The 15,345-nt window shown below is 45.9% G+C and overlaps 1 protein-coding gene and 1 pseudogene across 3 annotated transcripts in view; one reads left to right on the plus strand and one right to left on the minus strand.

The window, feature by feature from the left end:
- Window positions 1-1,712: 1,712 nt before the first annotated feature.
- Window positions 1,713-5,232, minus strand: LOC308241740 (dnaJ homolog subfamily C member 4-like; annotated as a pseudogene). Its single transcript has 2 exons — window positions 5,223-5,232; window positions 1,713-2,425 (listed from the first exon to the last, which is right to left on the minus strand). The product of its transcript is annotated as a dnaJ homolog subfamily C member 4-like (transcript).
- Window positions 5,233-7,992: 2,760 nt separating this feature from the next.
- PPP3CA (protein phosphatase 3 catalytic subunit alpha) overlaps window positions 7,993-15,345 on the plus strand; it is a 334,519-nt gene continuing 327,166 nt past the window's right edge. Inside the window, exons 1-2 of one of the 2 annotated variants that reach the window (XM_080684963.1) lie at window positions 7,993-8,334; window positions 8,512-8,863. In XM_080684963.1, the coding sequence (XP_080541089.1) occupies window positions 8,806-8,863 (58 nt within the window). In that variant the 5' untranslated portion in view covers window positions 7,993-8,334; window positions 8,512-8,805. Of the gene's footprint in view, window positions 8,864-15,345 lie in introns of both variants that reach the window. The other variant, XM_080684964.1, reaches the window with a different exon arrangement.

The raw sequence follows: 15,345 nt of genomic DNA on the forward strand, positions 1-15,345 counted from the left end.
TCACGCTCCAAAACTTGGAGTTCCTGACTCCTCCCTTTTATTTTCTCGCTTCTGTATCCAACCCAACAGTACAGTTTAGCTTTACTTTTAAAATATATTTGGAATCAGATACTTCTCATCATTCAAACCCCCTTACTAGTATTTCTCGCCTGCCTTATAATCTGAATAGGGGCCCAGTGCACGAATTCATGCACCTTGAAGGGAACTGTGGGCCGCGAGGCTGTGGTGGGCAGAGGGGCAGGTCTTGGCCCATCCTCCACACCCCCGCCTGGCCCCTCCTGGTCCCTGGTCCCCTGTCTGCCAGCAACCCTGCTCCCAGATGCTGACTGCACGGAGCAATTGGGGCCGGTGCCAACAGTGGGTGCCAGTGGCAGCTGCTGCCCCAATCATCCGCCAGGAGCTGGGGGAGGTGGAGAAGCCATCAGAGGCAATTGGGGCTGGCAGCTGCCGCTTGCACCCGATGGCGGCGCCGAACAATTGGGACCAGCAACCGGCACTGGCAGCAGGTGCAAGTACTGGCTGGGGATGCGAGTGGGGCTGTCACCGGCAGTGGGAGCAAGTGGCGGCTGCCAGTCCTGATCGCCCCTCAGAAGCAGGGGGAGGTGGAGGAGCCCTGAGGGGTGATCAGGGCTGGCACCGGGATATCTGGTGCAGGCAGTGGGTGCGAGTGGGGCCGGTGCCGGCAGCAGGTGTGAGCGCTGGGTGGGACCGTGGCGCATGGGAGCAAAGAATTTTCATTAACCACCAGAGTCTCACCCCAGTGACAGCGACTGGTGCCCTGCCTTGGTCTGGTGCCCCCACTCACCTGCTCCACCATCCTGCTGAGGCTGATGCCCGCCATGTTCTATGCGTGCCCCCTGGTGGTCAGTGTACATCATAGCAACTGTTTGTTCGGTTGTTTGGTTGTTCCGGTTGTTCCACCGTTTGGTCTGTTTGCCTATTAGCCTTTTATTATATAGGATTATAATCTCTTCAGTGGTCTTTCCATTCTATTCCTGCTCCCTTCCTACCACTACATCCAAAGTCAGTTCTTACAAAAGAGTGATCACTTTTTTAAAAACTTAAATCATATCATATTACTTCTCTAATGAAATAATTTTCATTTCACCCAAATAAAATTCAGAAATCTCTGAGGCTCTATGTGTTCTGACCTTGCACTCTCCTGGAGTTCATCTTATACCACTCTCTCTAGTTCACTGTGCTCTGGCTATACTGGCCTCTTTTGACAGTTCTTAAAATGTCAGAATCTTACTTCAGGACCTTTGCACATGCTGTTCCTTTAACCTGGAACACTCTTGTTGAGATAGCAGCTTAAATATCTCCCTCACTTCATTTGAATCTCCATTCAAATATCACTTTCTCAGACAGGTTTTCCTTCCACAATTTGTCTACAATAGCGAGTAGCACCCCTTTGCCCATCACTTCTTCTAGCACCCCTTTGCCCATCACTTCTTCCTTTGCCCTTAACACTGTGCAGTATTTAATGCTAATTGCTTAGTCCGCCTGACATATTGGATGTGTGTTTGTGTGTGTGTAATTGTTTTTCATTCTTTTTTGAGCACTGAGAATCACTTTATTGCACATGTTTTAGGTGGTGGGGAGTCCTGGAGAGGGAACACACAGCAGGCTCTATTCAGGTGAGAGGCTCAGGGGGTGGTGCTGTGGGGTATGATCCTGGGGCCTGGGGGAGGCCTGGATGGTGGCTGCAGCTGCTACCTCTGCTGTTGCTGCTGTTGGAGCCTGGCTCTGATGGCCCTGGCCCAGCCTGAGTATCACTGTAGATGGCTGTGATGATCCGATCCTTCTGATCCTTTTCATCCATCAAGCTACCGTGCATCTGCTCCAGCTTCCTGAAGGCAGCATAGTGCAGGCCAATGCCTGCTGGCATGATTAGGAGGCGGTATCCCAGTACCCTCTGGTCGTGTCTGTCTTGATGCTGCCTCAACTCTGGTCCCTGATGCCTCACACCATGAAACCGGGCCCAGCATTGTGCATTGGGAGGTGCCCAGGAGCTGTGTGCTTGATGAACAGACCAGGGATAGGCTATGGTTCCTGGAGACTTTGGGGGAGTTGATAGTGGTCATAGTTCTGGGGGCTCTGCTCCAGGTTGAGCACTTGGCATGCTTCACTCAGCCCTACAAAGCAGCTGTGCCCGGCTGGCTTCCCAGGGTCCAGTCAGCATGCAGCTCTTCGTACTAGGAAAAGAAAGCCTGTTTAACTTCTTCAGTGCTGGCACCAGGATGCACCCCCACCAGTTCATAGTAGTTACTGGGGCCAGAAGGCTGCCTGGTGGCCTCTACAAAGAGCCCAGTGGGAAGGCTGTGGGGCCTCAGCTGACTCAGGCACAGGGGCGGCACTGCAGCAGGCGGGCAGCGGTGGAAGGAGTCCAGGAAGAAGGGTACATTGGGACCAGACTTTGAGCACTCTGGGGGGCAAAGGGAAGGGGCCTGGCCCCATTAACTTGGGAAGGAAAACTGAAGCAGGCCCAGAGGACACGTGGCAGGTGGGGTCTCCTTGCTCAAGATTAGACCCCTGTGTTCTGGACCTATCTACCTATCTTGCCTCTGACCCAGGCCCTTCTCCACACTGGCCTCAGTGTCTGAACAGCCAGCCACTTTAATTATTCTTTTTAAATCATCTGTCTTTCCTTAACTAGAATGTAAGTTTTACGAGGGGAGAAACTGTTTTCTTTTTAAGTTATATTCCCACTGCCTGATATGTGTTCAATTGAATATATGCTTTCCAATAACCATTAATATGCAAAATAAAAGTTCACTAATTTGCAGTATATGGTAATATGATTAATTTGAGTGCAAGATTCTTTTTCAATAGAATATTTATTTTCAAATTCAGAACTGAAATATGAGATAAAGCTACAAATATAAAAACAAACATGAATATGTTTATTAAATCCAAATAAATAATGATCACCCAAATTTTATGTAAAATATATCCTCTTCATATTAAACTTAACATATAATTCCATAAGTTATAGTTTGGTCCCTGAAGGAAAAAGTAAAATTTATTCCTGAATACATTGGGTATAACATATTTTTATGTTCTTTGAGAAATAACTTTTCTAAATGAGTAAAATGCCTTCTGAAAGGAAAAAAAAAAAAAAAAGGCTCAACAATATTTCAAGAGCAATCCAAAAGATAAATAAAGACCTTTTTAGTTTAAACCTCAAATAATAAAATTTGTGATGACTAATATATTTCATAGAGCCTTCACAGTGAAGAGGGTAGAACTTGACATGTTAGAAGTGAACATCAGGGGAATGAACTCTAAGTTAATAAATCAAATTCTTATACACAGTCATGGCTCCACTAGGATCGGCTGTCTAGTCTGCAGGTTCTCCAGCACAAGGCTCCACCAGCTCAGGTGAGAATAGGTCAGACATACTGTCTACCATCAACTACTCAGAACAAAATACATCCCTCAGGAGAGTCAAAACCAGGAGAAGAGTCAAAATTCTTAATGTCAAAATGAGTGTAAAGATATCCAAGTACCAAAAGAAAGTTCAACATTTCAAGAGCAGGTTATTCTCAAAACAAGATATAAAATACAATAACTTTCATTCTTTTCTTGAAAAAAAATAATGTCTCTATTTTTAAAAAAAGACTTTTTATTGATTTGAGAGAGGGAGAAACATTGGTGTGAGAGTGCAACATCCATCACTGCCTCCTACATGCACTTCACAGGGGACTGTGCCCACAATCCAGGCATGCACCCCCCCCAAACCAGCAACTCTTCGGTGCACAGGACAACACCCAATCAACTGAGCACTTAACTGCAAACTAAAATATTGTTCATTTAATATGATGTGCCCCCAAGGATGTAAGCTGTGAATTGGAGCATTTGACTACATAGATGACACTGAATCATCAATATTTTCTTTTATTCCACACATTTATCTTCATAATTAGTTGTGAAGTCAATAGTAAAATTAGTTTGTTTTCTCCAATAGAGGAAGTTTCTCCTTATATCTAAATTTTTGCAAAGATAATATGCATACAATTCTTGTATAACAAGACTTTGAGATCCTTGAATTGAAGGACTAAATCTTTGAGTTCCTAATCTATACATTTATGCATCATCTAGCACAGTACCTTGTACAGAACAGGTGTTCAAAACACAACTGGTAAATGAATAATTCATTTACAAGAAGGCAAAGTTTGATGCTCATGTATTAAAAGAAATAAGAATATTTTTAGTCTGGTAGTTCTGTTATATAACAGGGAAAACATGAATTTTAGTTTTGAACTAGCATGTTAAATAACTTTGTGTATTGATTTGATAGTACTAGCTACCCTAGCAAGCATATCCCCAAATTTCAATGGAACAACACAATAAATGCTTACTTCTTCTTCATGTAAAGCCTGATGCAGATTTTCATACTGGGTGGGCTGCATCCCTCTATGTCAGTGGTTCTCAACCTTTCTAATGCCGCGACCCTTTAATACAGTTCCTCATGTTGTGGTGACCCTCAACCATAAAATTATTTTCGTTGTTACTTCATAACTGTAATTTTGCTACTGTTAATGAATCATAACGTAAATATCTTTGTTTTCCAATGGTCTTAGGCTCTACATCGTTGCTACTTCATAACTGTAATTTTGCTACTGTTAATGAATCATAATGTAAATATCTGTGTTTTCCAATGGTCTTAGGCTCTATAGCAGCGGTTCTCAACCTGTGGGTCGTGACCCACAGGTTGAGAACCGCTAGCAGAGTCGCCCAAGACCATCGGAAAACACAGATATTTACATTACGATTCATAAGATTAGGAAAATTACAGTTATGAAGTAGCAACGAAAATAATTTTATGGTTGGGGGTCACCACAACATGAGGAACTGTATTAAAGGGTCGCGGCATTAGAAAAGTTGAGAACCACTGCTCTATGTGGTAATTGAAGAAGTTAGCTCTTTCCATGAGGTGTTATGCCTTCTCCTGGGCCCTAGAAACTTCTTCATTCAGCTAAAGAAAGCATGTCAAACTCGCAGCCTGTGGACCGCATGCCAAATTTATTTGGTCTGTGTTAGTCTTTGAGTTTGACATGCTTGAGCTAAAGGCTGGGAATGCATAGACAATGAATATCTCTTGCTTAGCTGTTTTGGCTTGAAAGTGATGACACACTTTAGCTCACAGTTCATTGACCAGAATGAGACACATGGATCCACTTAGACACAAGCAGGTACAGGTCAGGAAATAGAATTCCTACCTGGGCACATGTTTCCCATAGAAAATATACAAAAGAATGGGAAATACAATTTTTTAGTAGACAGCAAGTTGTTTTTTGCCAAGTTTTTTTCCCCCCCCTCTTCATTTGTTTCCTTATAAGCAGAGGATATTGTTAAAGTCAGCATCCAGTAATAGCTTGAAAAATGTAGATTCCAAATATAAGGTAATCATATACAAGTATAATATAATCATAGTCAGCCTGGCCAGTCTAATAAGCTTTTTAAAAAAAATGCAATATATTTGAAAAAAAATCTGTATAAAAAGGATGATTTGGCTATTTCAGCAGGCCCAGTATGAGGATGTAACTAGTTCTCAATTAACATGCTGTTGTCTAGTTTTCCTGAGTAGGGTCCAGTTTTGTTTAAGATGTGTCTGTGTTACAGCAATATGGGAGTATAAACATGCATTAAAGGTACCTGATGATAAATGTGTTGTAAAGTGATTATGATTCATAACCTCTTTTTCCCCACACATACCTCAGCTAGGAGGTGTCTTAGATTTGTAGAGGACTGAAGGGTGTGCCTCAAAGGTGTGCCTTTATTTCCTATCTGTATCATATAACTTTTCTATGGTGCTGACATGTTAAGCCTTCTGATCTTGGTTTAAAGGTATTTTTCTTAAACCTGAAAAGTGAGTCTAAAAAATGGTGGAAACTGCAACATGTGGGAGAGAACATTCATGGTCTCAGAAGTGAGAATCCCTGGACGTGGTTTCTTAGTCTTTTCTCAAACAGACCCTCTTCATCACCCACAGGTCTTGGCATCCCTGCCTGGCTTTTGTCCCATCTGGCTAGGGACCAACTTCCCAAATTTACCTTAGCAACTAGCTCCGCCCATGCTTAGGAGGCTGTTCTCAACAACTCCTTCCTGAGATGATACAGTGGCCTCTCAGAGGTCGTATTTTTATGCCAGTTCTATTGGACTCTAGGCTTTATTGAGGGCAAAAACCATCCCCTCCTCCCTCCACACACATAAGTTACCTACCACAGTGTCTGGCATATAAAAGAACAACACATATTTATTGAATGTACTGTCAGCCTAATTACCGAGCACTATCCTGGGTTCTGAATTGGGCAGCAGAATCTTGGAGCCAGAGGGACACACCCTGCATGGTCTCCTTTCCAGCTAGCAGGCCTCCGCAGAGGCTTAACCGCTTTCTGGAGTAAGTTCCGACTCCTTGCAGGCCAAACTGTTCAAGTCATACGCCAGCACCATCAGTCAATTCCTAAAACTTATTTGCAATTTTGAACTTTAATGTAATCCCTGTCCCCCAAACACTTTGACTCTATCTCCTAGCCTAGCTCCCTAAATATTTTATTAGGCCTTTTACTAGGCTCATGGTCCTTTTCGAAAAATAGGAAAAAGTTGATAGTGGTGGAATTTGGAAAGAAAACAGGAAGGATGCAGGGTGGGAAATCCACTTAGTTCTCTTCATTATTCCCTAAGAAACTCCAGCCTCCTTGCCAGGCCTTGGTGCTGAACTGAGGCTGGTGGGAGAGAGGGGCTGTGTGGAGGTGAACTTCTGGCAGAGGGAGAACCTCACTCATTCTGTGGCAGGTAGATCAGGAAGGAGCATTTGGACCACTGTCACCTCTGGCCTCTGCCTTGAATTATCTTCTTTTCCTTCCAACTGGCGGGACTCATAGTGTGGATCCTCCTAGGGCTTCAAGGCCCTGCGAGTATGGGTAGCATCAGATGGATGTCAGGCAACTGGAAAGAGCAGGGAAGGGAGGTGTGTCACAGGCAGCCTGACCAGTGGCTTGCCTGTACGAACAGGGAAAAGGCGACCCTCTCCGGAGTGTCTCTCCCTTCCCCTCATCCCCCGCCCCCCCCCCCCCCCCCCAGACCTGCAGGATCTGACTGTCCCCGGTGACTCAGAGTTGTCCGGGGTCATTTTGACTCCTGCCCCGATCTTCCTTGGATAGCCCGCTCCCGCGTCCCACAATCGCTCAGCACATCCGGCCACGTCCCCTGCCCGAGACGCTGGGTGGCACCTCTCCCAAGACCCCCCCGTCCCGCCAAGGTATCGAAGTAAATGTTAGCAAGCAACACGTCGCCTGCAAAAAGGGCGTAATAGCTAAAACAGCTGTACACGCATCACAAGAGGAGCCCGGCTCCCCAAGGTAAGTTGTTTATTCGCGGACGTTTTGGCGATCCTCCCTGGACAGCTGTGGCAGCGACAGCAACTGCGCCTCGGGCCGCGGAACTCCCCGCGCCCAGCCTTCCTCCTCCTGCTCGTCGCCTCTCGCCCCTTCCCTCCGCTCCCAGCCTCCTCCCTTCGTGCCCGCTCCAGAGCCACGCACACACCCGGAGACACCCTCCGCACTTGGCTACTCACACTGTGGCTTAACCCAGCCGCCAAGGCACGGTTACCCAAGCTGCGAGGGGGTGTGTGTGGGGTCCAGGGGAGGAAGCCAAATGGGGCTGGGGTGGCTGGTAGAGCCCCCCTCCACCCAGGCGCGACCCCGGCCCATGTTCCTGCCCGAATCCCGGCCTGCCAGCCACAGTGACACCTGAGCAGGGCTGGGCGGCGCAGGCGGCAGGCCCGCGGGCTGGCAGCTGGGAGAAAACAGAGCGGGGGGCGGGGCCGGGAGGAGGGGCGGGAGGTGGGCGGAGACAGGAGGCCGCCACCTGGCGTAGAGTGACGCGCAAGCCGGCCAATAAGCACCAGGGGCTCCGACGTGGGGGCGGGATCCGGGGGCGGGCTCCGCGTGGAGGAGGAGGCTGCCCGGGAGTGAGAGGCGGGGGCCGGGAGGAGGAAGGGGAGGAGGCGGAGGCGGGCGCGGTGGCGGCGGCGGCAGCGGCGGCGGCGGAGGGTAGGTTGCGCCTGGGACTGTGTCTGCTGAGCTCCGCGGCTCTGCCTGTGTGAGTGAAGGAGCGGCGCGGGACGCAGAGGCGAGCGGGCGGTGGGACGTCTCCGGCGGCCGCGGACTTGCTGTGGTGCTTGGTGTGGGGAAGCAGCGGCGGGGAGAGCGGCGGCGGCAGCAGCAGCAGCGACAGCAGCAGTAACAGCAGCGGCAGCGGCGGCAGCAGCAGCAGCAGCAGCAGCAGCAGCGGCGGGCGCCTCTCCGCCGCCGGGGACGCCGAGGCGCGGTTGGTGGCACTGACATCCGCGGCCCTGCCTCTCCTCTCTCGCCCCCGGCCCTCCCCATGTGATCGGTCTTAATCCCGGCTGTGTGCGCGCGTGGGGCTCCATTCCGCGGTGCCCGCTCTCCGTGCCTGGGTGGGTGCTCGAGTGTGCGCTTCTCCTCCCCATCCCCCTTCCCCAAGAATAAAAGAAGAACCGAGAGGCGTGCTCAGAAAATAAATAAATAACCAGCACACACGCGTGCCGGGAGTCGAGTCGGCGGGGCTGGTGGCGGCGGAGGAGGAGTGAAGGCGGCGGCGGCGGAGGAGGAAGAGGGACGCGCGGAGAAGGCAGTAACTTTACAGCCAGCTCAGAACCCAGACCTCCAGCGAGCGGTGTGCAGCGCGGCGGCGGCGTTGAGTGTCTGGCCCGCCTGTCCGGTCGGGGTGTGCAGTCGGACGGACGAACAGCGCGTCGCTGTCCCCGGGCGGCTGGAGATGTCCGAGCCCAAGGCAATTGATCCCAAGTTGTCGACGACAGACAGGGTGGTGAAAGGTAAGCTGCGCGCCGCGGTCGTCCGGGTGCACCGTGTGCCGCAGGCACCCGGGCGGCTCGCCTCCCCGCCCCCGCCCCGGGTTCTCTCCCCGCTCCAGCCACGGACCTTCTAGGATATTGTGCAACCCTCGTCCCCCTCTCTCGCGCGCCCTTCTCCCAGGCCTCCCACCCAGGCCCACTTGGGGCATTTTTGTTTACGGGGGCATCAGTTGGCAAATGGCTGAGCCTTGAGGAGGCGGCCGCGGGGGTGGCGGTGGCGAGAGGGGGCGCCCGGGGGGTGGTTGCTGGCAGGGTGTAGCTGCTGTGACAGAAATAGGAAGTGGGTGGCTGCTCACTGGCTTGCATGGGATCGGGTTTATGGTTTTCTTTTGCATAGGGAGGGGTGATTTATGGCTTTTAAAAAATTAATACGGCATTTTTATGTGGCGGTGGCTCTCCACAGACTGCCTGCCTCGGGCAGGGGTTCTCTGGGCGATCCATTGCAGCAATTCCCTCCGCGCGCCCTTCCCCTCCCCCTGGAAGGGCCTGCACAGGACTCGCGAGAGAGCGGGAGAGCGTGGGGGAGCCCGGCGCTGCCTTCCGCGCGGGGCGGGGGCGGCCGCGGGCGGAGGGGGTGGCTGAGGGCACGCGCGGGGGCGGGGAGGCGGGGAACGACCCGAGAGTCCCACCGTCCCTGCCCCGGGATTCCCCCACAGGCCCTGCGGAAGACAAGAGCAGTTCTCCAAGCTCCCTCGCCACCCTCAGCCTTCCCCCGCCGACCTGTCATTGCTCTCGTATGGTTCCCCTCTGGAGCACACCTCCCTATTGGTGAACTCGCCTCCCTGGCTTCCTCCGTGCCCGTCACCCCTTTCTTAATGGGCTGTTTGATTCTCCCAGAGCCCGGGATCCTCTACTTCTGGCGGAGATGGCTCTGAGGTTTCTGGCAAAGAGAAGCTGGGATGCGTGGGGGGAGGAACGGGAGAGGCAGTGGTCTCCTCTATCGCACGGGGGAATCCACCGCCCTTGTATTCCGTGGTGGAGTCGGGGAGGAACCGTCCTAGGAAACCTGGAAGGATGATACAACATAGCAGAACCTCCAGGATTAAGTAGTATCCCTCATTCCTGGGGTCACAATGCAGAGCAAAGCAGGGCTGGGCGTGGGCTAGGCGCAGAGCGGGCCTCTGAAATTGGAAACTAGGCTGGCTGGTGAAGAGAGAGAGAGAATGAGAGAGAGGTGCGGGGGGGGGGGGGGGGAGTTAGAGGTGTAGAACAGAGATAGGCTCTTATGTGGCCAGAGCTTGCAAGTAGAGTGAAGGCAATAAAGTCATTTGCATAATGAGCCCTTAGGTGAAGTACCCCAGCAGCCTAAAGACCATTAAATCAGAATTCATGTGGGGCTTCAGAACTGTTCATTGCTTCATTCAGATTTGCTCAGTTTTGAAAGTTTTGTGTATGTGTTCTCTTGCTTACGGGGGAAATTGTGGTCTCCTTTATAAGAAAAAGAGAATAAAATATCTTATTTTGTTTTGGTTATATTAAAATCATTCCTGCTTCAATGTAGTATTCATAGACCCATCAAAATAAGAAGGAAATACCTGAAAAAATGACTGGAAATGGGACTACAGATGCACAGCTATTCTTTCTGCAGGCATGGATCCTCCTGTAAACAGTCAATTCATATTCATTCAAAAGAACTATGGTTTGTTTTAAGGCTTTCTGTTGACATTTAAAACAAGACCTTTTGCTAAAATATCAGAGAATAATAAATATCTCTCTAATGTGTGAAGTTTAGGTGTAACTCCAATGTGTATGTTAAGATTACCTAGTTTCAAACAATTAATACAAAGCTTGCAATTCAAATGATAGCAGTAAACGTGTCAGCAATGAAAAATTACTTATGTGCAAACACATAGATCACATTCCCTGTTTTAAAATCACAAAGTGTGGATTCTACATGTAAATGCAAAATTGTCATCCAGTGACGAATGCAAAAAATAATTGTTCGTACATTCAGGCTTCGTGTCTTTACCAGTTAATGTGAAAGAGCCCATTCAACCATTCGGTGGCTGTTTGCCTTACTTTTCTCCCCAGTGCTATAGTATATATTCAGAATGTCCCCCCAAAATGGAACACTTTGAGATTGCAAAGTCAGTGTTTTTAATATATGGTTCATTTTCAGAATTTAAAAGAATCTACAGAAGTGAGTGTATGCATTTTTGGGGATACCTTGTATATTATAAATGGAGCTTTTCATCATAAGTACACCAATCCATAATTCCAAAAGTTTGGTCTATATACTATTATAGAACTACAATGCAAATGTGGTTAATAAACACAAAATAGAAAAGTTAATTTTACATTTGTTTTGATAGGCCTCTCGATGTGAAATTCTGAATGTGAAATTTTATTTTAAGAAAAAAGTTTTATTGGTGAATCCTGATTTTTAAGGTGGACACACTGCCACTATTTTTCTTACGCTTTCTTACAGACTGTATGTTATTGGCTTAAAAGCCATTAGCAAATGTTGGGTTCAACATTTTGTCATAAGTATGATTTTTATGGTTAATTATTTGAGATGATACTCTATTTTGATGATCAGTCCACTATGAAATAGCAGTTCCCCTTGAATATGTATACAGATACTTGGTGAGTACAGAGTACGTGTATAATGAATGGAGAACATTACCAAACAATTTTTCATATTCATAAAAATTACATAAGACAGTTCACAAAACCATGACTTCACTCTAAATTTTGCTAGAACTTCATCTTCATGCACTGAGATTGACTTATTCTTTAATGCAGGAAAGGGATTATCTTTGAGGAAATTTCTGTGCTCCTTAAGCTTTATCTCCTTGTACCAAATGCAGTTAGAAGTATTTGCTTACATAGAGAAAGAAGAGTATTTGGATCATTATTACCAATGTGCCATGGCATTTGTTTACAGTTACCTTCATTAGAGTGAGCTGGTTTTTGTTGTGTAACAAATTGCTATTTACAAATAAAGTTCTGCTTGTGAGTAGTAGTATGATTTTCTTGACTTGTACTTCCAGAATGCAACTTTAGAAAAGTAGGTTGAATTTAAGTTTCAACTAGCTGTGATTTTTCAGGTTTGCAGCACCTTCTCGAGTGTGTTCAGAGACCCTTATCAGTATTCCAAACCTTAGGAATGAAAGGAAATGGATGCAGCATTAGAGATGAAAAGCATTCATTTAGATTACCTTGGAAAAGCTACTTCATTTAGCAAAACTAGCTGTTTCATTTAGATTGTTCTTGGATTAAAAAAAAAAAAGGAAAGTATAAAAATTCAGAGAAAACATCTTGGTAGTAACATTTGTTGGAAATTAGAATAACATGATCCATTGTTTTACATTTACATTTTTAAGAAAGAAACATCCTATATAATGAAAGACTAGTATGCAAATCGACCAAACGGCAGAACGACCGGTCACTATGACGCGCACTGACCACCAGGGGGCAGACACTCAGTGCAGGAGCTGCCCCCTGGTGGTCAGTGCACTCCCACAGGGGGAGTGGCCGCTCAGCCAGAAGCTGGGCTCACGGCTGGCGAATGCAGCGTCAGTGGTAGGAGCCTCTCCCATCTCTGCAGCAGCGCTAAGGATGTCTAACTGATGGCCCTAAGCTGTCAGTTGGATATCCCCTGAGGGCTCCGGGACTGCGAGAGGGCACAGGCCGGGCTGAGGGACCACCCCGAGAGCACGAATTTTGTGCACCAGGCCTCTAGTTGCATAATATAAGGCGAAAGATGGAGGGCATTAAATAGAAGAATAACTACTCCTTCCCTCCCCTGACATGCTCAGTAGTCTGTTTTTTCTCTGTAGTGATGCTCCACAGGCATTTTTTTCAAACTTTAGCTCTCTTCATTGATCCCTGCCTGATTCTGCCTTTAACTCTTAGTCTGGCCCTAACATTCCCTTCTGGCTGTAGAACTTTGCTACGTGACAGTAAAATGCTTGGAGGAAATGAAACTGTATATGATGAGTGCACTGCTTTGTTTCGTCTGTTGCCCTTCCCTCTATTCCCACTTATTTATGCATTCATTGGTTGCATGTTGTATGTGCCCTGATTGGAGATTGAACCCATCACTTTGGCATATTGGTATGATGCTCTAACCAACTGAGCTACCCGGCTAGGGCACCACTTCTTTTTTAAAATACAGTCATCTGGTGGGAATGATGTAGACACTGAAATAGATTGCAGTTTGTAAATTAAGTCTTTCGTCTTGACATTTTCAGCATTTTTAACCCATTTTATTCTATAATATTTCATCTGCTATATTCGTACAGGCTGTATTAATTGATAAGCCATCAATTATGTTTCATATACGAAGTCAAATAAAACATTTCATATTCCTCCATGGTGAGGTGTTCTGAATAATGTCTTAAATAAGTGGACTATTGATTGGAGGATTTAGACCTATTCCTGGGAGCTCAAATCCATTTTATAAAGGTACACTCAGGTAGCTGAAGTCTTAGATATTAAAAAAATACGGAGGAAGCAGCAATCAGGTATTAAAATGCTGTGTTTTTGGAACTTGATGGGTTCTTATTGATACGATCATAGAGAGGAATAGAACTTGGTGTTTTTCTTCTTTTTATTCCCCTAATCCAGTGGTCGGCAAACTGCGGCTCGCGAGCCACGGTTTGCCGCTCTGTTGACTAATGAGTTTGCCGACCACTGCCCTAATCCATGCATTTGCCTCACAGCTAAATATATTATGGCTCTATTTTAAAATATGGTCTATCTGACTTTCTATGAACTTATTCCTATCTTTTGCAACTGGAAATTCTGCACATGCCTGCCAAGAGCAAAACAAACAAATGGATGTCAGAGATTTATGTTAACAGTTGCCTTCAGATCATGACATACCACCTTACAGTGTTGTCAATTTCAGGTACTTTCTACAGTTGTGAAACTAGAAGAATGATGGTTGATGTTCAAAGACAGAATTTTATTCATATGGAGTTAAATAAAAAAAAATCATCAGCTCTAAAATTAAAACATGTAGAGTCTCTTTCTGCAACCCCAATTTTTCTTTTTTGGGGGAGGAGCTACTACTACTTCTGATATTAAATGTTTAGTTGTCTCTACTATGTAGCATTGGAATGTTTTGGAAATTCTAGTATGTCAATGTCTATAGTATGTCTCCCAGGTTGCTGCGTAAACTTGGAAGTTACATAACATTTTTTGTTGATGTGTGTATTCCAAATTTTCATTTTGCAACTATAGTCATTGAACCAGTGATGCCTAGCTTGATGCCTTGCTTATTATGCACTGAATAAATTCTAACTGAATGATCTGGGCATTATAAAATTCTCACCTGCCTCCTTAAGCAATACGTGGAGAAAAACTATTTGTAATACGTGGAGAAAAACTATTTGTTTATTTTGAGTATATTACATTAAGTTATGATTTGTTGTAAATGGTTCTGTATGGTGACTGGTTGGTAATTGCTTCCTTCTCCAGCCATATTAGGGAATGGAGGATGAGGAGACCTTAAAAAGGTGGCATAATGAGACTGAGAGCAGTTTTGTTATTTAGTCATTTGGACTGGCTTTGTGCCAATTGAGTTTAAAAGGCTAAATCCTTTTCAACTTATATTAGCTTGAACTTGAAAGCTTCTTTCAGTTTTGTTGTAATTCTCCTTAGGCTGATCAATATTTGATGAGCAGAAAAAGATATGTTAATCACTCAATGTTTGATTTATTGGGTTATTTATATATTTTAATTATTGTCCAGACTTGGACTTGAAGAGAAAATGACCTGGCAAATTTCATGAAAAAAACACACACAAACTAAAACAAATGAAACCCTCTTCCATTATTTATATCTCAATTTATCATTTTCTGTAATGCTTTTGTAATCCAGAAATGAACCTTTCCCAACACAACCTCCTGGCCCCCAAACATCATTAGATGCTATCCAGCGGGAAGATATATGGGCTATGGAAAGTTAAAAAAAAGTGGCACCAATTCTGCTGACTCCTTATATTCTCCTAAGTGGGCTTTAAGCCATCCCTGGATATTTGTTTTTAAACATCTTATAAGCTATTCCATTTTATCAAATTAAAAGCACAATACATTCTCTTAGAATGACAGAACGTGAGTCAGGACTTCAAGTTTGTGTTATTCTTATTTTTGCTTTTTACAAACAGAGGAATCACAAGTGGTTTTGTGCAAGAGTGTGTGTGTGTGTGTGTGTGCGCGCACAAAATTAAACCTGACATTGTTGGTCTGTTATGCATATTTAATGCTAATAAATTAAAGTACACAGATACCTGCTCTGTGTCGGTCTGATTATTTGCATGATAACAGTTTTCATTATTTAATTCTCATTATTCAAGCTGTTCAAATGTCACCTCCTCTGGGACTCATATCTCTTGATACCTTCTATTGGAGTAAAGGGACTCAGCTTCTTCATTCTTACAGCAGACACCCTGAATAGAGCATGTTGCTTTGACTATTTGTTTACCTTTCTGTCCC

The sequence above is a fragment of the Plecotus auritus genome (assembly GCF_963455305.1).
Source record: "Plecotus auritus genome assembly, chromosome: 1".
NCBI lineage: Eukaryota > Metazoa > Chordata > Mammalia > Chiroptera > Vespertilionidae > Plecotus > Plecotus auritus.